This window comes from Corvus kubaryi, unplaced genomic scaffold, assembly GCF_017639235.1.
Source record: "Corvus kubaryi isolate FWS band 111438036 unplaced genomic scaffold, C.kubaryi_AGA036_p1.0 76, whole genome shotgun sequence".
NCBI lineage: Eukaryota > Metazoa > Chordata > Aves > Passeriformes > Corvidae > Corvus > Corvus kubaryi.
Window position 1 is genome coordinate 14,550,583 of NW_024582063.1, and position 24,407 is coordinate 14,574,989.

Here is a 24,407-nt window from a genome sequence, read left to right on the forward strand (position 1 = left end):
ATAGGTGGAGATGCTCCCTCCATAGGACTCCTGTGCCTGTACTCGCAGGGCAGCTTGGTGGGAGCTCGGGGTGCTCCTTTTCTTCCTCTCTTCTGCGCTGTTGTTAACTGCTCATCACTTGTTTGTTGACAGGGCCTGGTGCTGAGCAGACTTGGGCGGAGGGAACTGGCCCAGAAAGTCCTCAGAGATGCCGTCCGCACCCAGACCACCAGTCACATCGCCTGGAACAGCCTTGGAGAGGTCTTGCAAGCTCAGGGGAAAAACGAAGCAGCCATCGAATGCTTCCTTACTGCCCTGGACCTTGAATCCAGCAGTCCTGTCATTCCGTTCACCGTCATACCCAGGGAGCTCTGAAGCTTTTCCCTGCAGCTAAGCACTTTCATTGCGTGGACAGACACCAACACCAAGCAAATAAACAAAAGAAGAAGCCCAACAGAGAAGTGCCATTGTAACCTGGAACTGGGCTAAGTAATTCCAGGACGGGGCTCAGGGCTACAGGCTTGGCTTAGACAAGATGAACTGTAGAAGAATTTGCAACAGGCAAAAACAGAGAATGCCTTTTTCTTCACAGGTGCCTGGCTAACCTCCTGTTCAAGTTAATAGCAAGGCTTATTTCAAAGTGTTGGTTCAAGGTGACTGTAGAAAGATCATTCTAGGTATAGGTGTTCAAAGCACTTGCACCTTTCAGTGTTCATTAAAGATAAAACCCCCAAGCCCTGAATTACAGCCCAGACCTGCTCTAAATAGGGGTAAATTCACCAACTAACCTGACCAAGTTGTGTTTAAGCCTGTGGCTGTCTCCCCACAGATCTGACAGGACAAGAATGACAGTTGCACCAAATAGACATGCAATATATGCTGTTTACAAAATAATTTCAGCTATTTTGATAATCCTTTTTCTGCCTTGCCTTTATATACTGTATATGCTCACTATATTTAGTGTAGCACTTGCCTAGACCAATTTAAATTAAAAATACTTTTTTAAAAATAAAGCTGCTATTGCAGTATAATTCACAAAAGCAGAAAGACCAAAGACCAAATCAGTTCACACTTGAACTAGTATTAAAAACACCTAAGTATCTCCACTTGCATATTTATTGAAAGGCCTTACATGAAGTAGCTAATTTTAAACTCTGAGCTTCATTCCTTCATTCTTATTAATCACCTGTTGCATCAGTTTAGTGAGGAATATAGTGTTTACCAGTATGTAGTGACTGAACTCTGTGCTCTACTGCATTACCATTCCTGGCACAAAACATTTTCATATCCATCTTTTCATGATGCAGAAGAAGGCAGCGGTCTTTTAAGGGAAAGTGTGCTGAAGGCACTATGTCTATATATGAATTGTTTCTTCCTTAAAACTGAATCTTTGGATTGTCCATAGAAATTTCACAATAGAGGTACGGAGTTGAGCCTTCAGCAGGATCTAATACTGAGGAGCTTCTAATCCACACAGCCTCCCCACGGCTGGCACAGCCAGGGAGGGGATGCAGCTGGCACAGCCCCTGCTGAGCTCTCCTTAGCTCTGCGTGACCTCCCCACGGCCTTGGCAGCGAGATGGAGCTGGACCATGCTGTCACACGAGAGCCAGCCCTGTCCAGACCAGTCCCAAGGTAAAGATGAGGCAAAAATTTGCTGCACTTTTCTGGAAAAAAAAAAAAAAAAAAAAAAAGTTGGGGCTTTGCACCCATTTTCATCCAAAGAAGATTTGTGACTATGTCATAAGTAAGTTTGCACTAAAGCACACTTTGTACTATAATTCTGCCCAGTATTGTGATCCACAGCTAGTTCATTCTGGAAATAATAATATCCTCAGGCAATAAATAAGATGGGGTTATTTCTTACAGAGCCTGAGGCTCTGGCAGCAGACTTGAAGTCAGCGTTGTTTACAATTATTTGGAAATCTGCAGGCTAATGGACAGCTGGGCCCTTGTGCTGCTCCCAGCCCATACCGTCGAAGAACTCCCGCCCCCAGCCTTCCCTCACGATGCCTGCACTGAGGGAAGCACACTGCTCTCAGGTTCCTCGCAGCAGCCTGGTGCACTCCCAGGCCAATATTTTTATTTTTTCCCATTAAATATGCAGATGCAATAGCCCAGCTTATGTATCTGTTCCCTGAGGGATTCCAGATCCGATCTAGGCTGATTTCACTCCAGGTGAAAGCAGCCCGGCCGTGAAGGGTGCTCAGCCCATGAGTTCCCTGGCTTTCCAGTGCCACACAGGCACCCAAATGGACTTTTTTAGGCCAGAGGCAGGTTTCCAAGGAGACAGTGTTCCCCAGCCACATTTCTTGTTTGCAAGAGCACCAGCAGCAGAGGAAGGAGTAGGTGTTAAAGTACCAGAATTAAAGGAGGTTCATGAAGACAAAAAGACACAGCTGAGACACGCTTTGTTGTGAAGGATGCTATGAAGTCGGCTTGCTCTGCCCTGCAGGGTGGAAAGAGGGAAGGGGAGGGGGAGAAATGCTGCTGTTGACATAATATGTAAATTGTTACCCAGGTGTTTTAAACCCAGTTCCAGAGTCAGATGCAATCTGACAATGGACTTAAGCAGAGATACATGTATAGATAGATACTCTGTTCTGGTGTTTGTTCTGCTGCCCAGTTCCCAGGGTGGGAGCGACCCTTCTGTGTAAGACACAAAACCAGAGCCCGTGTGGTGGCACGTCGCCGCTCCGTTGTGCAATGTATATTTGCAAAGCACTGCCATAGCAACTTCTGTGTACTGGGCGGCTGTTGGAGCACAAGCTACACATCCACCTCTGCGAGCAGGGAACTGCCTTCAGAGGTCTGTAACGTAGCTGGTCTGTGACCTGGCAGGAGGGTGCCTGTTTCCCAGCAGCAGCTGAAAAGCAAACACTCACGGACCCATTTGCTGCTGCACACGTAGCTTGTAAACAGCCACCAGCCCATCGTGTTTGTTATCAGGCAAACTTCATCCTGGTGATAATCAGACTTGCCACAGCACTCATTTTCCTGGGAGAGGGGCAAGCATTCATGAGTACTTTGAGTGCATCAAGTCAGATGTTGCCAGGGTGGTTCCATCTTGTGTGCATTAATGAGTCTTGCTGGCATTGGAATCTCAGTCCTAAGAGCCTTTGCTGCACGTGTGGCAGGGAAGATGCGCGTGAGTAAAGGCCATCATCAACAGGAATCAGAGGGGTATGGTACCCTCTACCAGCACGCCACGCCACAGCCCCTTCAACAATTGCAGGCAAAGTACTTTGCATGCATACTGGACTCAATCCCAAGATTTCCTGCATGCTTCCCAGAGAATACAAAGCACCTCTTGGCTGGAGGGGTATTGTATTGGCTTGAAATGCTCTGTACAATGCAGAAAAGAGAGTGGTTGTTGCAGACTTAAAAGTACTTCAGGGCTAAATCCTCCAGCTGAATTTGTTAATTGTGCTCGCCAAAACAGAAGTCTTCCCAAACTTACATGCTAGCTCTCTCACTCAGCATGGATTTTGTTCACACTTGCAGATACAGAGAAACAAAGACAACTGCTTGAGACAAGCCTATGTGTTGTAGTATTTATTCAGACAGCAATGTTGATAAATCTGATAGACTTACTTCCCTGAGCTCGGTAATACGCGTGGCAGGGAGCCTGACATGCTTAATGCTCAGGGTTTGAGATTTAAGAACGCAAGATTTACATCCCATCTCTCATATGATTATAACACATCATAAGTAATGGAAGTTTGGGGAACAATGGGGAACCAATTCTGCAAGTTTCAGTACTGACTTGAGTCTAACAGAGTTTTCTCATTCATTCGTTTTGAAAGAGGAAGATAAAAAGCCCACATCATTGCCTAAAGTATCACATTCCTCTTGTTCCACCACAAGGTTCTTTTCCATTTTTTTGGCAGAGTGCATGCAAAGAGAAAAAATAATTACCTTCTATTTTCCTGTTGTGCAGTAAAGGAGTAGTATGTGCCGTTGTCTTTGACCAACAAGAAGGATTGTATATTGTAACAAAAATGACTCTACCTCCAGGATAACAGAAGGAGAAGCCCAGCAGGCCAGGGAACAGCTCCCCTCCCTCCCTTAGCCCATGTAAAGTGTCATTAGCTCCACTGGAGCAGTTGGTTACGAGCATTCCCCAGCTGAGGGTCTGCCCACCTGTGTACTCGTTCCGTACAGAACGGCGGAGCTGCAGCCTCCCGCGCCACGCAAGGACCCCGGTCTGTTTCTATTGGTAACAGTTCATGCTGCTGATTATCACAGTGCTTCACAAGTGCTAATTATCTTTTCTTGGTAATGACTAATAAATCCAAATGGAGAACAGTCCTAGAGGGTGTTTACTTTAAAATTCACTGGCTGGGTACCAAAGTAGGCATAGCACTGGCTGCTGCAGTTTGAATTACAGTTATTTTGTCCAAAAATGTTCCATTTTCAGAGACTCCTGGTGAAGAATGAGTTTGGCTAGTTTGTATTTCTTTTTACTGACAGCAGAGTGGGAAACAATCCTTTCTAGTGAAAAGACATCACTGCCATGATCTTTTTTCAACCAACCCAACAGAGATTTGATAGTTGCAGTTCAGCCTACAAGAGAAAGGCTTCCCAAAGCAACCGTGGTGCAGCAATAATTCCCTCTGACTCAATTGTATTACAGGCATATTTGACCATTATGCAATGGGCATGTGGAGCTGAGACACCTCTCGCTCCTTTTTTGGCTGAGGGGGGCTGCTTTGTGCCCGGAGGGGCAGCTGTGGTGCCCATCTGGGTGCCCATCAGCACTGCCCTGGTGCCTGCCACCTGCAAGGTGGCTGCTGCCACCAGCCCAGTGGGTCTTGTTCACCAAAACCCCATCACTTGTGCTGGTTCAGTGACCCTCATACTGCTCCCTAAGCCTGGCTCCAAGGGTCAGTTTCCCTACTGCTGAGTTGTTCAGTGCTGCAGGGTATCAGTGCATGATCAGATAGAAGGTTTTTTTCCCAGAAATGGAAAGCTGAATCGTCCCTCAGTCAGTGATGTTGGCAGGAGGGGAGGTAACCACTGACCCAGCAGTTGCCAACGTGTTTCCTCCAACTTGGCTTCTGATGAACTGGCTTGTGCCTTCAGCTCCAGCAAACCAAGGCAGGTTCCCAAGTGACTGGGTACTAAAAGATGCAGCTCGTTTTCCCACAGAAACACGTTCCAGTTGGTGGCTGAAACCACTGACAGGGATGCAACACTGCGCTGTTGCGTAGCAGCCCATGATGATACAAGTAAAGAACCTCCCTGGGCCAGTGCACAGAGAGGTGCTCAGCTTTTGCACATCCAAGCATGTCCTCCATGCCACTCTCGTACTGTTGTCACGGGTGTCAGAATCAGTTTTCCATGTAACTTAACTTTGTCACTGTAAGATATTTCCACGAAATTAATAAAATTGACCCTGTGGAAAACAAAAAGTGCTCCTTATATTTCCTGCTAATTTCAGGACTTTTAATGTATTCATGCCACAGATGCTTCAAGCATTATGAAATGTCCAGTTGTTATATTAACTGGAACCCAGTGTGCCTAGGAGTTACCAGTTGCAAAGGGTATTTTGGCCTATACCCTGTAGTTCATGGGAAAAACGAGAGTGAGCAAGCAAGCGGCGTGCCTTCAGAGAGGAACAGAGCCAGGAAAACGGAGCCATGCAGCTTCAGATGTTTGGGTTTGTGGAGATTTTAGCGAGCATCATGCTTTTCTTGTGCTTCTTCCAGTAAAAATAAAAGGTAGTGTGAGAAACTGTAACAGCGAGGTAATATGCAAATACTATGCTGTCAAGTTTAGGGACTCACCTTATTTTGGCCACAATGCCATTAATCATCTTTTTGCTACAAACAGTTACTCCTGTGGTTATTTGGAAATAAAATGTCTCCATTCAAGAGCTTCCAGAGCATTCTTTGCATTTACACAATAATCTTTTGGGCAAGTTTCAAGAGGGCCTGCTTAAGAAGTCCGTCCCATAGTTTCATACTCAGATTGAGCTTTTTGAAGAACATGTCTTCATAACTGTGGCTACTTTGGTTTATGAGTGTATTCAGCATAACTCAAGCAGAACGAGGTTCCTCTGTGGCAGTAACAGAATTAAGTCCTTCAGCTGTTGGTACAGTCTTAAAAATTGAAAATTGAAGTGAATAAAATACTGGCTCTGACTTTTTCCCCCTCTCGATACAGAGAGGAAGCAAAACACTGGTGTGGGGGACAGAGGGAGGGAGGGAGGGAGGAGAAGGCTTCCATGGCCCCTCCAAGCAGGAACCCAACTGGAGGCTTGCAGCTGAACCCCAGCAAAAGCTGGGGAATGTCATTGTTCAGTCCCTTCTGAGGGAGGCAACTCATGTTTGCTGGTACATTGCCTGGTACCCTCTCTGCATCACACAGATGTTTAATACTCCCTTTCTGTTTAAATGGGAAGAAAAAAAGCCTTTTTGCCCCTCATTTTTGCTGGAAGGAGCTCCAGTTGGTTTGGGAGCTCCACCTTTAATACAGAATCACTTTTTCCCTTGCAGAGAACCAAGTTGCATTTCAGTGATAATTTTGACATAATACTCTTGAAAGGTCATTAAGAATAATTTAATAAATTTTAATAATTATATATTTTATATAATTTTTAATGATTTATGCATGCCTCCACTTCTTTCTGCACCAGAATGTTCAGATACGTATAATATATTCCTGCTTCATGTGAGGTCCAGATATTTAGCAGTTCCTGATATTTAGCAGTCCCATAAACTTCCCAAGGGAAGAGACGAGAAGCATCACTGCTTTCCAGATGCCCTCTTCCATGACAGTCTCTGGCTATCAGATTTTTGTGGAGTCACCAAAGCACCAGCGTTTACTTTGTCTTTAACCACATCCCTCAGGAAATGTCGCATGCCAGTCAGACGTGCCTGAACCAGTCTTTGGAACAAAGGAAAAATAACCTCCAGCTCTTTAAAGACTGGTGGTAGAGAAGATAGGGGCAACACTGGGCAACACTGGCATATTTGTTGCCATTAGCAGCCACGGGAGCATTTAAGTGAGCTGTGGCTGTCAAGCCAGTTTCCTCTGCTGCATTGTCTCCAAAACAAAGTGCGACATCTCACAGCCAAACCATCCCTGCAGATCCACCACCTGAAGGGAAGGATTCAAAGACTTTCTCAGTGCTCCAACTTAAGCAAGTGTTAAAAGAGTGGAGGAAAAAATCCTTCCAGGTCATTGCCCTGTCAGAGCTGCAACTTTCAGGTCTGATCCCATTTAGAACTGATGCAGCTGCTGTGATCATCTGGCTAACGGAGGAGAAGCAGGTAGGCAGAACATCTGAATTTTATGCAGCAAAAATGGCAAGCATTGTAACATGGCCTAAAAAAGCAAAAGAGCCATAAAAACTGTACAACGGGACATTTTCCTTACTGAGGAGCTCTCACAGAGGCAAAGCCCAGCTTCAGCAGCTTTTCTGACAGAAACATGCAAAAACCTCAGTCTGTGAGAGTAAGAGCAGATGTCAAGCAGCCCCTCACCAGCCTCCTGACTGCAAAGACCTCTCTGGACGTCAATTCTGTCTCTACCCTGCACCAGAGACCCCAGTCCAGCCAGAGAACACAGGACCCAGACCCCTCCACAGCGTGCTTAGGGCAGATGCCAGTCCTGTGCCTCTCAGCACGGTCCTCAAGCAAAAGCTTCATTACATTATGCATAAGAAGTCAAACATCTTTTTTTATAATGCAGTAGTTGATGATACTGTAATTATGTCTGGCAACCAGGATGCTTGTGAATGAATCAGCAATAATTATCCCTGTGTTTTGTTGTCCAGTGAGAGGGGCTGACACACGCTGGCCGGGTTTGCAGTGCCGGGTACTGTTTCAAAAGGATGGGAGTTCAAGGATATAGCGATTTTCTGGTCAGTGGAGGTTAGAGGTGATTTTGTGCTCAGTGTAAATGGCATTGTCTGGCAGAGACAATTAGCAAATGAAGCGTTGCCTCACCAGAGGCTTTGCAGCCTCTGAGTCTCTTCTTCCAGGCTGACAACAAACAGAAATTTGAGATGGTATCTCGGGTTTCCAAAACAGGAAGCTGCTAAATCCAGCAAGAGAGCAATTCATTTCCCACTTATAATGATGCTGCTGTTATAACTCCTTTGAGGATACTGAAGAGTTTCCCAAAGGGTAGCAAGGGAGGTATTTCATCCCCGTTTTTCACCAGATGAAAGACCAACTCTGCCAGGAGTGGAGCCGAGAGAGGGGTGTTTTTCTGTGCAGAACTGGTTCCTTCACTGTGACTCAGGCTCTGTTCCTTTCTTTAGTCTGCCTCCCACCCCTGACTACCATACCCGAGTCACAGCATGGCACAGCCCTCCTTCAAACCCCTTTTTCTTTCAAGGTCTCTTCTGTGGAGGACGAGTTAATGGAAGTTTCCACTCACTTGTTATATTAATACACTATGAATGACTTCTGTAAATCTTCAGAGTGGCCTGCATCAGACACAGGTGGGTGCAATTACAAGGTGCAATTACAAGGTACAGAAATGTACTTTGGACACCAGGTTCCTCTGGACAAGTGGTCCAGGTCTGGCCTTGGAGTACTGCTGTGCCAAGGGGATGAGTTATCACAGCCAAAACTTTTATCTTTTTTTTCTCTTCTCTGTTCTCCCATCATCCCCTCTTGAGTACTTGCAAAGTGCTTTCTGTTCATCTGGCTAACAGAGAAGTAATAAGCTGAAAAAAACTAAAAATTATTTCAAGCTACATTCCGAAGAAAAACTTCAGAGATTTTCTACTAAATAAAGAGCTTTAAAAAGCTTCCAATTAAACAAAATATTGTTCTGACAGGACTCCTCAAGCAGTATCTTCAGTAATTCAGATTTATATGACCAGAAGTTTTGAGAGAATTGCCAGAAGGGAGAGCATTTTGAAACAAAACTGCAAGATGTTTAATCCTGAAACAATCGACACAGAACATTTAAGTTTTTCTTTTTGTCTTCCAGCCAAGAACTATTCATCAAAGTTATCTCAAGTTCTATATGTGGCTTCAGTTTTCTGGAACTTTACTTTTCAGCAAATACCATGCTTGCAAGAGTTCAGAAGTGTTTTCCAGTTCCACTTTTTGTTCTCCTATGTGTCTAATGCTGAAGTTCCTGGTGTGAAAGCATTCTCAAGTGCTTCTGCACAACATTACCAAACATTGCATCCCCAGTCCAGCAAGCACAGGTTGTTTCCTGGAGATTAGCACCAACTGCTGAGTAAACAACAGCATGTGCTGCCCTGCACACCTGCGCACACACAGGCTGGGATTGTCCTCACCGAAATAAACAGAGACCAGTCCCAAGCAGTTTTGGAAGTCACACCTGTGCAGTGCCAGTGATGGTGATTAAAAGTCTGCAGCTGTTTTTTTTCTGGGTAGAAATTGGTTCTTAAATAGTCTGAGTGCTGCTACCAAAACAAGTGCACTTTTACATGTAGCAAAGCACAGCCAGGTTCTGTGGGTGCAGCCCTGGCAGCTCCCCTGTGCTGCAGTGGGGGGAGTGAGGCTGAGCACCTCACACAGGCTGAGCACCTCACACAGGATGAGCACCTCACAATTCCAATAGCAGCTGGAATTTCATATACAGACATTTCTGTGCACACCTGCTTCCATCTCACCTCTCTCTTGGTCACTACCCGCTGCTCAACAGCAGCCTCCTATAGAAGTTTTCAGCTTTGTGTGATCCCCAGGAATTTTCCATGGGATGTCTACATCTGTAAGATTCACTAACACAAATTTCTGCATAGGATATGACCTTTCCACAAAGGACACGTTCAGGGTCTCATACTAGTTGGCCACAGACACCCCTGGGATCTGTAGCTCACAGCCTGAAGACTGAGGACTTAGAACTTTTCTCTGAGATTCTATTAGAGCTTCTTAATTAAAAGACCTCTTTGGGGACCTGAATTGAATTGGAAACCATGGTGATCAATCACGCAGAGAGATGATTGCATTTGGGAGAGTGAGGTGGAAGATGGGAATGTGTGCATGTTGAAGAGCTTTAAGGAAAAAAATGAAACCCCCAAACATCTGTAAAAATGAGGAGCATGCATAATTTGCAATAGAACAGTTAGAGGATTTATCATATAGGTCTCACTATTTACTACTGAATTAGAGACTAACAGCTGTCTGTCTTATTGCATTGAAAAGTGTCTTCGACTTTCATCTCTCTGAACATTTGATCAATGGATTTGACAGTCTGTCCATTTTCTGAAACCTGTGTATGCACATTTTCCTTCATGTTAATAACTGTACCAGGAAAACCCAAAATGCTCAGAGCTGTGCTTCCAGTCATCCCCCATGAGAGAAACATGTTACCAACCTGCTAAAACCAGAAATGTTCATCCTCATCCAGTGGGTCCTATAACTTCATTATGCAAAACCTAAAGTGTAAAGAAATGCTCGATATCCAGCAAGTGTTTTTGTTCAAGAGTTGGATTTCACTGTTAGAGAAAACACTCATTTGTAACCAGATCATGCTGATAAGATTATCAGTTATGTCAGTTAAAACATAACTAAAACAAAGTTATGCTTTGTTTCAACTTACAAATCATTGTGCTCTAGCTCCAGGACAATGAAGTTACTTTCAAAATCAGAGCACTTTAGGTTTCACTAGAAAGAACTGTTCTAAAATTCACTGGCTTTTCTTACAGAAAAGGACAACATACCCCTAATCGACTTTGGCATCACCTTCTTCTCCCTTTGCTCCTATCGCAGAAAAATCTAAATAGTTACAAGGGATGTTCTTCTCCTAAGTCTCCACCAGAAATATGTAACCTTGCTTCACTTATCGTTGCAAATTACTGTGTTTGGATCAGGTCCTTTTACAGACTCGACACTTCAGTTGTTCAGCCCTTGTGTGAAGTGCTTTGTATTGCTCTTGAGAAATCTTACAGCCCCAATACGCAGGGTTAACCTCTTGTAACCTCCAGCAATAAATGACTGTTTGTATAATTCCTAGGAGACTGAAGTCTGTTGATCCATAGTCTATTTGGCATTAGCAGCTGCTAACAAGCTGCTTCCTTTCCTAAGGTGGACGTGAAACAGCAGTGCACAGAGGCTGCAGGAGTTCGGATCTTCCTCTCTCCATCACATTGATTCCTCCCCCTGCCACCTTCCAGGTCTCCTACTTGCTTTGCAGGCAGTATCTGCAACTCCTTCCCCTGCCGGCAGCCATTCCATACTGAATCCACAATGTGCAAAGGAAAAGCAGTAGCTGCTGATGTGCAGAAGCAGGAAACTTTCTCCCCCCCCAGCTTATTTCTTACCCCACCGTTAGCTAGCTGCAAGACTCAGATGTGCTGCCAGCTGGAGCATACATGTCTTCCCTCCAGCCCGCCCCGATGCCCTTGCAGTCACTTCCAGGGCTCCCAGCCTGTAAGGAGGCTGGAGTTTCAGTCAGGTTAATATTCCCTGACAGCTCATTTCAGGATGCCATGGCTTCTATGATAGGTGTAATTATTCCAAGTAGCCTTGCGCTCGAGCTTTCCCCTCAAGGCCAAAGTTTTGTTCTATTTGTATTATATCACCTGGAAGCTCTCAGTGGAAGTGAGGAGTCTTTGTTCTCTACTGACTCAGCCTGCAGGGTTATAATTGGAGCTGTATAAGATACAAGGATGATGCAGCATGCACACAGTGACAGGTATTCTCACAGCAAAGGTAAAACAACTTTGCACCACGGAAGTAGGATCAAGCCCCAAACCACAAGAAGATTTAAGGAATAACAGATCTGCTCCAATACACATCAGCATCACCACCTGCTTTCATTTCCATAGTATGTCCCTGAAATAAGGCTACAGACTTAAAACATTCTGAACCAAATTTTTCCATTGCCTTCATTCCATAGTCCCATATGTCCATGCAGTCAGAAACATGATGGCAAGTGAGTCACCCTGATAGGCACCTGCAACAGCTTCTCCTCAGTTACTTGGGAGCTCTACCACTGTACAAGACAGGTCACAGAATGAGTCAGCAGTCAGGTTACCGAGGTCACTTGAAATGTTCAGTGACTAATCGTTTGCTTCTTTTATCACAAAAATACTATGTAAAGCCTCAGCGAAGCTTTGACACTGAAAATATCTACGGGTGCAGGTCTGCATGCACACGCAGCTTCCTGTGGCCGAGCACTTCTGTGTGGGTTACTCTGTACCCAGCCTGCTATTCCTGAGACATCCTGTTTTCACTACTTGTGAAATTACTACAGCTGCCATGTTCCTGCTTGCAGCCTTCCTGACAGAAACATGTGCATGTTGAGCATTGTTTTTTCTAACTGAAGCAGACCTTTTGCCAAAAAGTTAGACTGATATTTTCCTTCATCTCCATTTGCTGTTGGAGAAATATTTTCCACAGCAGAACGTTAGCCACTGAGCCTGGTGGACAAATCCTGATAAAGGCTATTCAGAGAAGCCTTCCGCTTGCAATTAACATTTGCCCATGGAAACCAAAGCCTTTTATTATTTTCCTTTTCCTCCTCTGAAGGAGTTTAGCCCTGTATTGCCCAATTCTGCTTTCAAAAGTCTTTGAACAGGGTGACATGTCCATACTCTTCTGTACAGAGACACCGGAGCGCAGAATGAGACCTCGCTTTTTGTTTCCAATATAATTAGTGTGTTTATAGGAAACTTCTATGCTGTATGTTCATTTTCTAATCTGAAGCATGTTTTCAGATAACACAGAGATATTATTTCAAAGCAAGGGCACTAATAAACACAGTACCAGGAAATCTACAAAGGTTAAGTGATTTTCTACATAGTAATTAATTCTCCTAACAAGTTTGCTGCAGACAATGCTCTCTGCAAGCAGTTACTGCGTATGTATCTTTAATTTGTGTGTTTATATAATTCATGGTAGAGCAAAATAAATTTCTATGTAAAGTGTCCTAATAGATCAAGTGAGGCTATAATATTCTTCCAGAGCTTGTTCATTACAATATGCCCTGGCGGGGAGTCCAGAGGGAGAGGAAGCCATTAAACATTAAGCAAAACAATTGCTGTCATCCTCCAGAGGGACTGGCTTTGTAAATGCTTATGTTAATGCTGTACGTAAGAGTTGAGTATTCTGGTAAAATTAGAACGGCAAAAGGAGGCAAGCACCTTGTCCTTGGTTTTGTGAGATTTGGTTGGACAACTAACAGTATTTGGATCTTTGTCCTAGAAGAGCAGAGCTCATCCTCTGCTAGCCACAGACTGGGCACTCCTAAGAGTTAATTGTTACCAGCAAACAGAAGAGACAAAACAAAAAAACCCCTGACGTTTCCAGTGTTTTCTATCCTCAAAGCTGAAACACTCCCCTGTGTGTGTTTTCAATTTAACTAAAATAGATCGCTGTGTGTAAACAGCTACTCTATCTGCATCATTCATATTTGATGGACTAGTCAGTACAACAGATACTTTTATCCATCCCATAAGTGATGAGAAACTAGACACTTCAGTGTCTTGTGCTCCTCTCAGTTAACATGAGTGGCAGCAGCTGTTATTCGAGGCTCCCTAACATGTAACGTTTGATGTAGAGACAGGAAAATTGGAGATATATTTAGTGGAATTGGATGTAACAAAAGTAACTTCCATGATCAAACCCCCCAGGAGAACATGCAGAAAAGCTCAGGCCATGTTCGTTAACAACAACCCAGGCACTGGTGTTCTTGGGCTTTAGAGGCTGTATAATGATAGTATTCTTAGCAGGTTAACAAGCTGCTTGCAGAAAAGGTAGGGCATGATTTCAAGATGCCTTTGTTCACACTGGCAGCAAAGTGTGAAGGTGGTCCAGGACACCATTGCCATTTGTTCGTAAAGCACAAACTAAGTAGATGAACTTGTGTTTTACATTGTGGTCTGCACATACGGCTTCACATGCCTGTAAGAACCATGTAAGCAGACTTTTAAATCTCTTGGAAACCAAGAGGAGAGAGATACTGCCACTTCCTTTGGCTTGGGAGAGATGAGGTAGATGGTTGACAAGGGAGCAGATGTAGCATCTCAGAAACAGCACAAAAAGGAGGGCAATCCTTCTTTGAGCAGATATTTGAAAGCAGGACCTCCTGGCCCAGCTCACACAAGGGTGTGTTGCTGGTGGCAGTGAAATACCAGAAATTCCATTTAAAAATGAAACCAAGCTTCTTGAGGGTGGTCAAGCACAGGAATGGGTTCCCCAGAGGGGCTGTGGGCCAAACACTCTCGGAAACAGACAAAACCACTCTGGATCAGCAACCTGCTCTGGTTGGAGAAGGGTGTAGGACTAGGTGGTTTGCAAACATACATTCAAACCTCTACCATGCTGTGATTCTGTGAAAGGAAAGCTCTCCAAGCAAGGCCGTGGGCAGAAAATTATGGTGGTGGTGTTTGGCAACAGGTTTTGGGGGAACCATGTGGATATACCAAAAGAAAAGGCCTCCTTTTCCTTCTTTCCAGCTGGTGTGCCCACCACCCCTGCAATACACACCTTCTGTGCTAACACAGAGGGAGAGAAGAGATGAAAAGGCCAGAGTTTCAGAGATCTCAGACCTGGAAATAGCAGGTGAGAGGAAGACCTTTCACCTGCTTTAGGACATATTCCGGGGAAGCTCACTGGATCTCTTGCCAGCTGGCATTTTAGTGACCTGCCCTGCAGGCTGAGGGGTTAACATCTCCTGAGCTGAAGTGCAGTTGCTTCATTTGTGGCCTCACTGGACAGGGCAGCTGCAGCCCAGCTTTTAAACCTCTGCTCTGAAGCAAGAGCCAATGGAAAGGAAATGGTAACTTCTGTCTTCTCCTCTGGGAAGGAGCTGGAGAAGGTTTGTGCGAAGGTCATTTTAATATTAAGCCAAGGGTCCAAGAAGCACCAGACAAACAGCTCTTTTTTTCCAAATAAAGAGTTAGTAGCTACATGGATGTAAAATTTTCTCCTCTCGGTTTAGCCAGGCTGGCCCTTCCTTATTCCTGAGGGAACACAGTCATTTCTTGGGCATGTTTTTATACATGCGACTGAGAGCCAGGAATGGGAGATGGCATGTGCCCACTTGTGGGTTTATGGCACGTGGCCTTGCACAATGCAGAGCTGCAGGACACAGGCTGGCCAGGAGGGATGGGGCCCATGCAAACCCAGGCTGTGAAGACTTCTGCAAGCCAGCACTGCATCCAGCTTCTGACAGGCTCTGCTGGGCGTTGTAACGTGCCTATAGCGAAGGTGGGAAGATCGCTTCTCTCTGTTACTAAGAATACAGCCAGGGAAACATTACCCTGCAAATTGCTTTAATATGCATCACACTGCCACATATACTTTATGACTCTATTTGCACCCTGTGTGTCAGTTCAGCTCATGCCCACTGCTGCTGCCAAGCTCCTGCAGCTACTCACTTTTCCCTCACAGGCACTGGAGACACAGAGCAGAACACAAGAAGGCTTTCCATGAGGCTTCTGCTGAAAGGCAGGGATGGGGCTCACTTCCTACCCCACAGCACTGCTTGGATCCACCAACAGCAGGCCATAAAGCAGAGAAAACTGTTCAGGGGGCACGAGGAGAAACTGGGTGGCTCAAAGCTATGGACAGGTGGAGAATACAGAAGCAGGTTCAATTTCAGATGCAATCAGACCAAGTCTGCAACAATCCATGAGATGTGAGCAGCAGAGACCCACCTTGGGGGAGTTCCCCTTTGCTTATGAAGTGACTCACTGGCTGAGGGGAACAAGGCAACGTGGGTGACAGACACGCTACCGAGGTGACTTCTAGCTACAAGGGCCATGTGGACAGCATGCACAGGAGCAGAGAGAGGGAGATAAGAAGTGAAAAGCTCTGGCTCTTCCCTATCATTTGGTGGATGAAAGGCTGGGCATGACAATGTGCACTGGTAGTCCAGAAAGCCAACTGTATCTTGGGCTGCATCAAAATCAGTGTGGGCAGCAGGGCAAGAGAGGTGATTCTGCCCCTCTGCTCTGCTCTGGTGAGAGCCCACCTGGAGTGTCTGGAACCCCCAACACAAGAAAGATGCTGACCCACTGGAACAAGTCCAGAGAAGAGCCACAAAGATGCTCAGAGGGCTGGAGCACCTCTCCTATGAATCCAGGCTGAGAGTGGAGGTTGTTCAGCCTGGAGAAGAGAAAGTTCCAGGGAGACCTTACAGCACCTTCCAGGGTACAAGAGAGCTGGAGAGACACTTCTTACAAGGGCACGGAGTAATAGGACAAAGGGAATGTCTTTAAACTGAAAGAGAGGTAGGTCTAGATTAGATATAAGGAAGAAGGTTATTTACAATGAGGGTGGTAAAATGCTGAACAGGTTGCCCAGAGAGGTGCTGGATGCCCCATCCCTGGAAATATTCAAGGTCAGGCTGAAGGGGCTTTGGTCAACCTGGTCCAGTTGAAGATGTCCCTGCTCCCTGCAGGAGAGGTTGGACTAGAAGACTTTTAAAGGTCTCTATTGACACAAACTATTCTGTGATTCTGTGATCTCCATGTGCAAAAGTCTGCCATAAACAAAGGCACAGGGAGAAGGAGCTGTCCTTTCCCTGTACCTTGTCACCTCAGATGAGAAGTACAGCTGGGTACTCATCTGACCTGTTTATTCTGCTGTGCACTACAGCTGGCTGCAGGAGGGGGAACACAAAGTAGATCCTTACAATTTAATGCTGTTCCCAGGCTAATAAAGATGAGCATTCCTTTTGGGGGCTGTGGACAAAGGCAAGATGTTGCTATGTCTCTCTCCTATGTGTACCTAAAGCCCTAAAATTTGAACATTTGGGAATTTGTATATATTCCTTATCTTAAACTATTGCTTAGCAACAGACTTTAGCCAAGGGCATGTTTGTGCAACTGTGAGGCATATCCCTATCTGCTAAGTGCAAAGCAATAAACACACCTTTCCCAATTATCTCTGCTAGGATCACATTTGTAGCAGATGATCAAGCCGAGCAGAAGGGTGCCTGCTGTATAGGCTCTTGGCACTTTTGCAATGCTGATAATGTGATCTCGACCTGGGTGAATCAAAGCCTTTTCACTGCAGAAAAGGTGTCTTTGCATACCAAGTAGGTTGCAGATGGAGGAGCATCCAGCAGGGCTCAGTGTGATGCGGTTCTGTGGCTGCTCCTCCCACGTGGAGAGGAGCGATGTGTTTATCTAGAAAGACTTAGGTGTTCCCCTGACACACTGCTACATGTGCACATCTCATGAAGAGCCCTGTTTTGGAAAAAAACCCTACACAATCTTAAATATGATTTTAGATACCATCTTGGTATCTATCAACCCACTATTTTATCAAGCACTTAATAGAGGAAAGCTTAACACCAGTATTGTACCTCGAACTGGGTTGCACCTGACAGTCCAAGGTTTTACTTCCCAGTTATCTCACAGAGGAATTTTTCCCTTCCCATCACCAGGTTGTACTTTACCACTGTGAGCCACAATGCTGTGTTACACACATCTCTATGATAACTGGGCCTGGAAACACATGAGCACATGGGCCCTTCTCACCTCCTCCTAGGCTTGAGTCCCAGCAGCTGGGGAGTGTGCTTTGCAAGAGGGGTCCCCTGGAGAGCTCACAGCAGCTTTCTGCTCCTAAAGGACCCTTTCCATGGCTGTTTCTTTTACAAAAGAGGAAGGAGAAATGAATTTCGCTTCATGTCTGGACTCAGGGGAGAAGAATCCCTTTCCTGCTTAGTGCAGGGGTGGGATGCATCAAATAAAGGGGGCATAGCAGCTGTGAAAAACCCCGTGTTGGTGGAAGGAGGCTGCAGCCCCTCCTCTCACATGCTCTGTGAAAACATGGGTGCACCTGTAGCATATCACAACACAGCAGTACACACTTGGCTCTGTGCCTTGCCACTGTGCATGCCGTGTTCCCTGTGTACCAATATCACAGCAGTGAGTGTGCCTCACAAGAGGGGCAGTTTGAGAAGCAGAGGCAGGCTGTTGGTAGGTTCTCCCCCTAGCTGCACAGCAATTGTTGAACTGTGTTTTATGATGTTAGAAGAGCTCACATTGTCACTCCAAGGTTTGGGGAGGCAGAAGGCAACCTTACATGATCCTTATCTCTGTTGGGCGTAGCCTGTAACACCATCATTAAGGTAAAGGCCAGGCACAGTGGTGCTACGGCTGCTGCAGTGCTCCCTACTTCCAAAGGCACAATAAAACTGTTAATTGCCCACACAGAGATACAGCAAAGGAAGAGGAGACCTTCAGACTGAAGGAAATATGAGGCACTAAACAGTGATCAGCAGACAGCAAGTTAAGGCAGTCCCTGTGGACAGACCCGTAGTAAACAGTATCAAGCAGCGTAACCTCAGTGCTGACTTAAAACTGAGCAGTATACCAGACTTGCAGTAGCTTTTGAAGTTTTAAACCAGGTTTTAAACAATACATTTGTAACCCTTCATAAGTCATAAGCATTTGGAGCAAAAGCTGCAGTCATCTTAAGACATGGTCACGTTAATGGCCATGCTGGCAAGAAGGAAATTGGTGCTCAGTGCTGGTGATGCCTTTTCCTGGTCTTAAAATCAAGAGTCAAACATGGTTCGAAGGGAAAAGGGATTTTACCTTGGTATTTATTTTTAGGATCCTTAGGTGCACACGTCCAGGTCAAATGCACCCAAATGCACACTGCAATGCACACTCCCAAAAGATTGGGTATAACATTATAGGTCTTACTAATTACTAATCTATCAAAAATTCCCCAATGAGAGGCTCAAGTGAGCCCCCCTCCCCAAGGAGCCTTCCCCTGGATGGTTCTATCTTGGTTTACAGAATGTGTTCTGGAGAGGACCTTGGGGTCTGGGGTACACTGATCTCTAGCTGTGAAGTTTCTAAAATGTTTCGTCTCTCAGCTTGACAAACAAGTCCAAGAATGTAGGGAAAAAGCACTAGGAATACAGAAGTTGTAAAAAGGTATAACAGGGGTATAAAAGAAAAGGCAAAAAATCTTCATGGCATCACTGGGATGTGCTGGACACCTACATCTCACACTGGAGTCAAGACTTGTTCATCCTCCAGCTTCACTCAATTTCTCGTCAGTTCCAAAGGGGAAGTGGAGGAACACAGGGAAAAAAAAAGAGGAGAAAGAGTGGGAACCCCTGTTAGCTCTCACTCATTGTACCCTATAGCCCAGAAGAGCAGACTCAGTCAAGTTCCCAAAACTTTGTGCTGCTCAGTCTGGCAAGTCCAAGTACATCCTTGCTGGAGGCCACCAAGAAGGAGAAATAGTCCTGTGCCAGCAGCATCAAGCCACTTTTGTCAGGGCTCCACAAGCAGCAGGAGCACAGGGGATTAAAATCCTTTCTGAAATTCTGACGACAAGAGGAAACACAGCTCTCCCATTATCCTCCTGCAGATAAATATTTGAAAGCAACTATAAAGGAAACTCAGCCATGCGTCCCCTGCTGCCTCCCCAACAGCCACATCGGTACAATGGGAGCCATGTTCAGACAAACAGCAACACAAGGAGGTTTATTGTACCATCGATCTCTATCAATTTCTACTCAACGCCGTTTTAGAGAGATATTTATTTTAAACCCATCAGAGGATGTATTTTCACTACACAGTGGGAATACCAGTATCACAGACCGTGAGGGTTGTTTGCAGAGAGGAGATGAAGGAACAGCAGAACCACCTCGCCCACTCGAAGGGGAACCCCAGGGTTACACTAGCAGAAAACATAATTGGTGGCAAAAAACCTATAGATCAGGTTGCAGGTTTGAGTTATTCATCAGTCATTTCCTTCCATTCAGGGAAGGAGAGGACAGTGTAACCGCTTCTCACAGACACTCATTAAATCAGGCATGGCAGATCCTTTCACATGAAGGTAACCTGAGAGCAAAGGCCAGCCCTTAACCTGGCACAAGTCAAGAGCTGTCTTCAGCTGACAATAGCTGAAGTGTTGGTGGCAATGCACAAACACATATGCTTATTGACTTCTCCACCCTGGGGCAGGCAGGTTGGTGGGAGGGCTTCAGAACTGGGATCTTAGGATCTTTCCTAGAAAACAAAGTCTAGGCCAAGGCCGCTTAGCAGGAAGGACAGCAGCTCCCTGGGCCATTGAATGTGCCACCAAACAGCAGCAGGGCTCTTGCTGACTCTGTAGTGTTAACACCCTGCTGACCATGGGGAAGACACACCTAATTAACAGTGCTGCAACAGGGAAAGGATCAGGCTGTCTACAGCATGCCCACCTAATTTCCTTTTCTGGACTAGCATTTCTGAATGCCTCTTGAACGATCTCCCAGGTTCTTCAAGTATTAGAAGAGCAAAAGGTCTCCCAGGCAGATGCGTCCTGCTGGGTTGGCAGGTCTGGCATGGTGTGGTAAAGCAAGTCAAGAAACCTTTGCACTTCCCAACACTAAGGAGTGGCATACAGTCTGTGGGTATAATCAGACTCTTCTACATACACTTTGTCCCAGTCATTTACATGGAGCACAAAGGGATCTATTACTTACAGAGACTGACAAAAAATGTAGTGTTGGGCAGTCTCCTTGTTACGAGTGCTCACAACACAGGAGATGGCTGCCTAAGCTGTCCCCTTCTTCTGGGAGCAAGTTTCTCCCAGCCTCTGCAAGAGAAATGACCTTTAGAATTATTCAAATTTCAAGACAGTCCAAAGTCTGATTCAGGATTGGATTCACCCTGAGCTAGATGCTGTAAAGCCACAGGCACCCTTCTCTCAGTGTTTACAGCCTAAGCAGATAATGCCTGGGCTTCCTAACAGAGAATGGGAATGCAGTTTGTCCCTAGATAAGCCCCAGGGCACAGAGGGCTGAGGTACAAGTTGCATTTCCTTAATATCGACACAGAACTGGAGGCAAGCTGGGAAGCACGCAGATCCCAGCAGCAAGCCCCTTCCTTTGCCCCTTTGGGAACACCACACTGCAGAAATGGCAAGCAGGGCACAGGGAGAGCTGGCTGCCAAGTGCTCGACCACACCACTGCCAGTATCTAAAATGGCTCCCATGTGCTAAGTGCCGTAAGCCACTCTATTTTATCTCATAGCCTTAGCTAGTTACTGATTCCCAGAGCCAATAACATCACTACAAATAGTTGTGGTGCAAGATGAAGGCATCCTTCATCCCAGGGACAAGGACATTTACCAGTCCCACCTCATGCTGCCGGGCAAGTCTGCTCAGGATTGCCCCAACTCTTCTGAAGTCCTCCTGTAGCGAGAAATACCAGAAGATATTAAAGCTTTCTGCTTTGATGTGTCACAATGAAAGCGATTTATGATGCTTGATAAGGATGGCTCTCCCACCCCCGTATTTCTTCATCTGGCCTTGCTCTCTTTCGAGGCAGGTCACACCCATCTGCCCCACCTTCGTTCTGCCCTGTCTTTCCATATGGAAAAGAAATGATACACAACAATATCTCTTTTCCTTTGGGTGTATCAGGGGAACCCACCTTCTCTCCTGGCTAGGTGGAAAGCATCACACCAGCCAAGAGAAACTTCACAGGGAGGAAGATTTAGGAAAGCTGCGAGAGACAAATGAAATAGGGGAAAGGTGTTTCTGTGTTGCTGTAGCTTGTTCACAGGGGTTCCCTGGGCAGGGTGACAGCTCCTGGCCATGGTCACCTTTCTGCTCCTAAGGAAGCACCACCCTCCAGATGGTGGCCTGAGCACATGGCACACCACAGCATCCAAGCTTCTTTTGTCTCCCTTTCACCCAGAGTACCAGGGTGATCCTTTTCACTGCTACTAAGGAAACTGTGCCACCAGAGAAGGATGTGAAGCATCAGCTGAAACAAGAAGGGATTTTACCTCTCTCGGCAGCTGGACACCTTCACCTTCCTGGCACAGTACATCAGTACAGCACAGGTGCTGCTAACACCAGTCAGCAGATGAGGCAGTCACACATGGGGCACTGAACCCACCTTGCAGATTCCCCTGCCAAATCAAGAGCAGAATATTTTACTGTCCTTTAAAAGCAGTTCAGTGTTTCCTGAGTGAAACACAGCACTGTGTGGAAAGCTTTTCCTGCCTGAGGATCACCAGGAACCACATAAATAAAACACCTTCAGGAAGGTTCTTGCTTGCTTTTGCTTGTCATTGGCAAAGACATACCCTGGATCACCAATCCCTCTCTGCTAATGCAAAGTTTTCCAAGACTTTGCTCAGCTTCCCATGGAGGAGAACTACATTGATGTGACATTTTTTAATTTCGAAAGCTTATTCTACAGTTTCCCTTGGCTGTGTCCCGCTTCACTTGCAGTATTAAGATCCAGTGATTTATTTCAGTCACCAAAGCAGAAATCTAAAACTGCACCTACACTGGGAACATGGAACACTGCATCAACTTATGAACAATGCACTCTGCATTTTTAGGACTACTTCGAGAAAATTATTAAAAATAAACAAAAAAAAAAGGCAAATCAAATAAAGGTAAGCTTTACATCTCTGTGAAGTGCTCAGTTTTTCAAGTCTCAGGAGAGAGGGTCTTTTACACCTTGCAAGTCTGACCTCTAATTGGAAACGACTGTATGGATTAGGAGGCATTTCTGAAATATTTAAAACCAGTGCACAGAAATAAAGCCCATTCCTGATTTAAAATGGCTGAACTGGTTTTCCTCTTGCCTACATGCATGAAACCAGTTTCAAAAGGAAACCATCTGAAAGAGTTCAGTTCAGTACATAAAGTTTCAGAAAGCTGTAAGCAATTGTAAGTGCCAGAGAAAGAGCAAAAATAGAATTAAAAACACTTTAGCAACCTTTACCAGCACAGAAAGCACTGCTCCCACCAGAGCCCTTGGCTCCAACATATACATAACACACACACAGGGCTTTCAGAACACAAGTATTCCCACTGAAGTCAATACTTTAAATTATACATAGACTGAGTACAATCCTAAAATCAGGCCAGAAAATAAAGTGTGCAGAATTTGCAACTTCTGCTATTGCCATCAATAAGTACATTACCCTAAATTTAGAGCCTTCTTTTCTGATTAACATTTACCTAATTGTAGTTTCTTGTAATTTCTTTTCAGGTTTATTTCTACTTGTTCTGCCAGAGGGCTGTTGGGGTTTTTTAGAAAAACTTTTCAATTGCCTTTCCTCCCACAGCCCTGAATACTTTTCTTCCTCTGAGTCGCATGGCCTACAACTCCCTCTTCATTTGCAGCTCCTCTGAGCCCCCTCCTAGGTTCCCCCAGGTGAGAAATCGTGTCTGGAGAGAGGTGGCATTGCCTCCCTCCTTGTACTCCTGATGCTGTTTTGCAAGTTGATGAAGATGACGTGCTCCCGACCCAGGCCTGCAAGAGTTGGTGGCTGCTTGGGAAACCATCTTGTGGGTGCATAGCTTCCAGGCCCTGGTGTTGCCCACACAAATCAAAACCAAGAAATACCAGATAAAGGAAGGAATCATGAGTGGTAAACTTCCAGGGCTATTAGAAAAGGACTTCCTTTAAGAATACTGTATTGCAAAAGGGTCTGAAAGGTCAAAATAAGAGCCCAGCCTCTCTTGTGCCATATCTAGATCCATGACTAATGCCTTGAGTAGCCATTGTCATTGCAACCTCCAAAGCAGTCCTCAGAGGCAAGAGGTCATTATCTATAGATGTGTAAGGAAGTCAAAATAACAAAAAGATGAAATTACTTGCCCATGGTCTCCACAGCTCTTCAGTCCCTGCTGAGTGCCCTGCTGAGCCACGCTGCCTCCAACAAACAGAAAGCCCAGTAAAACACTGGAGGATCCAGGAGGATCTCTGGATTTTGCTCATTGACAAACACACACGATCCTGTTTCTGATTCATTGACTCGCACTCTTAGAGGGAAGTGTGGGCACCAACCTCTGCAAAGGGCTTGGGGTGAGACAGAGGCTGAGAGTGAACTTGTTTTAAAAAGCAAGCACCCCTTTGTTACCTCCTTAGTGGAACTGGTGACCAGGCTGTGGTGTGCTGTGTGCCAACGGGACACAAGTCACTCCCTGAACATGAGCCCGTTTGGGATTCCTGGGCTCTTGGCTAAGTCAGCATGCCCAAACTCTTGCTTCAGCTACTTATGTTTTTAACTGTACTTTCTTGTACTTATTCCTCACTCCTGGCACTCAGTGGGTCGGGGATTTAATTCTTTGGCATTACAGGGATTTCCAAGCCAGATCTGAGGTTTGCCCAAGCATCCATTACAGTGTCAGGGCCGACATGTTAATGAGTCTGTGATAAAGTCCAGGATTGATTGGCAGGTAGCAGCAATTTAAACAAATTCCAGACTAAATTTTATCTTCCAACAAAGAAATAATTTTTCTCCCCACAGGATCTGCAACCAGTGAACCACTGAAGAGCTGTGCTGGTGCAGAGGGAGCCTGCAGTGAAATTCAATGTGAAATAATCATAAACCATCAAATTGGTATTATTCAAGCTGAAAAGTAATGCAAGTAAGCAAGCACAAATAAATGACACTGGATTTCTTTTTAAACTTTTTGGCTCTAAATGCACAAAGTTTTACATATAACACTTCTATAACAATATAGGCATATAAGGATTTTTCATGTTATTTTGAATTT

General features: G+C 45.3%; 1 protein-coding gene across 6 annotated transcripts in view; it reads left to right on the plus strand.

The window, feature by feature from the left end:
* The window catches only part of TTC7A (tetratricopeptide repeat domain 7A), a 172,137-nt gene extending 166,281 nt beyond the window's left edge, over window positions 1-5,856 (plus strand). For all 6 annotated transcript variants that reach the window (XM_042051890.1, XM_042051891.1, XM_042051892.1 and 3 more), the window contains one exon: window positions 133-5,856. In XM_042051890.1, coding sequence (XP_041907824.1) covers window positions 133-354 — 222 coding nt within the window. In that variant the 3' untranslated portion in view covers window positions 355-5,856. The remainder of the gene's footprint in view (window positions 1-132) is intronic.
* Window positions 5,857-24,407: the final 18,551 nt, after the last annotated feature.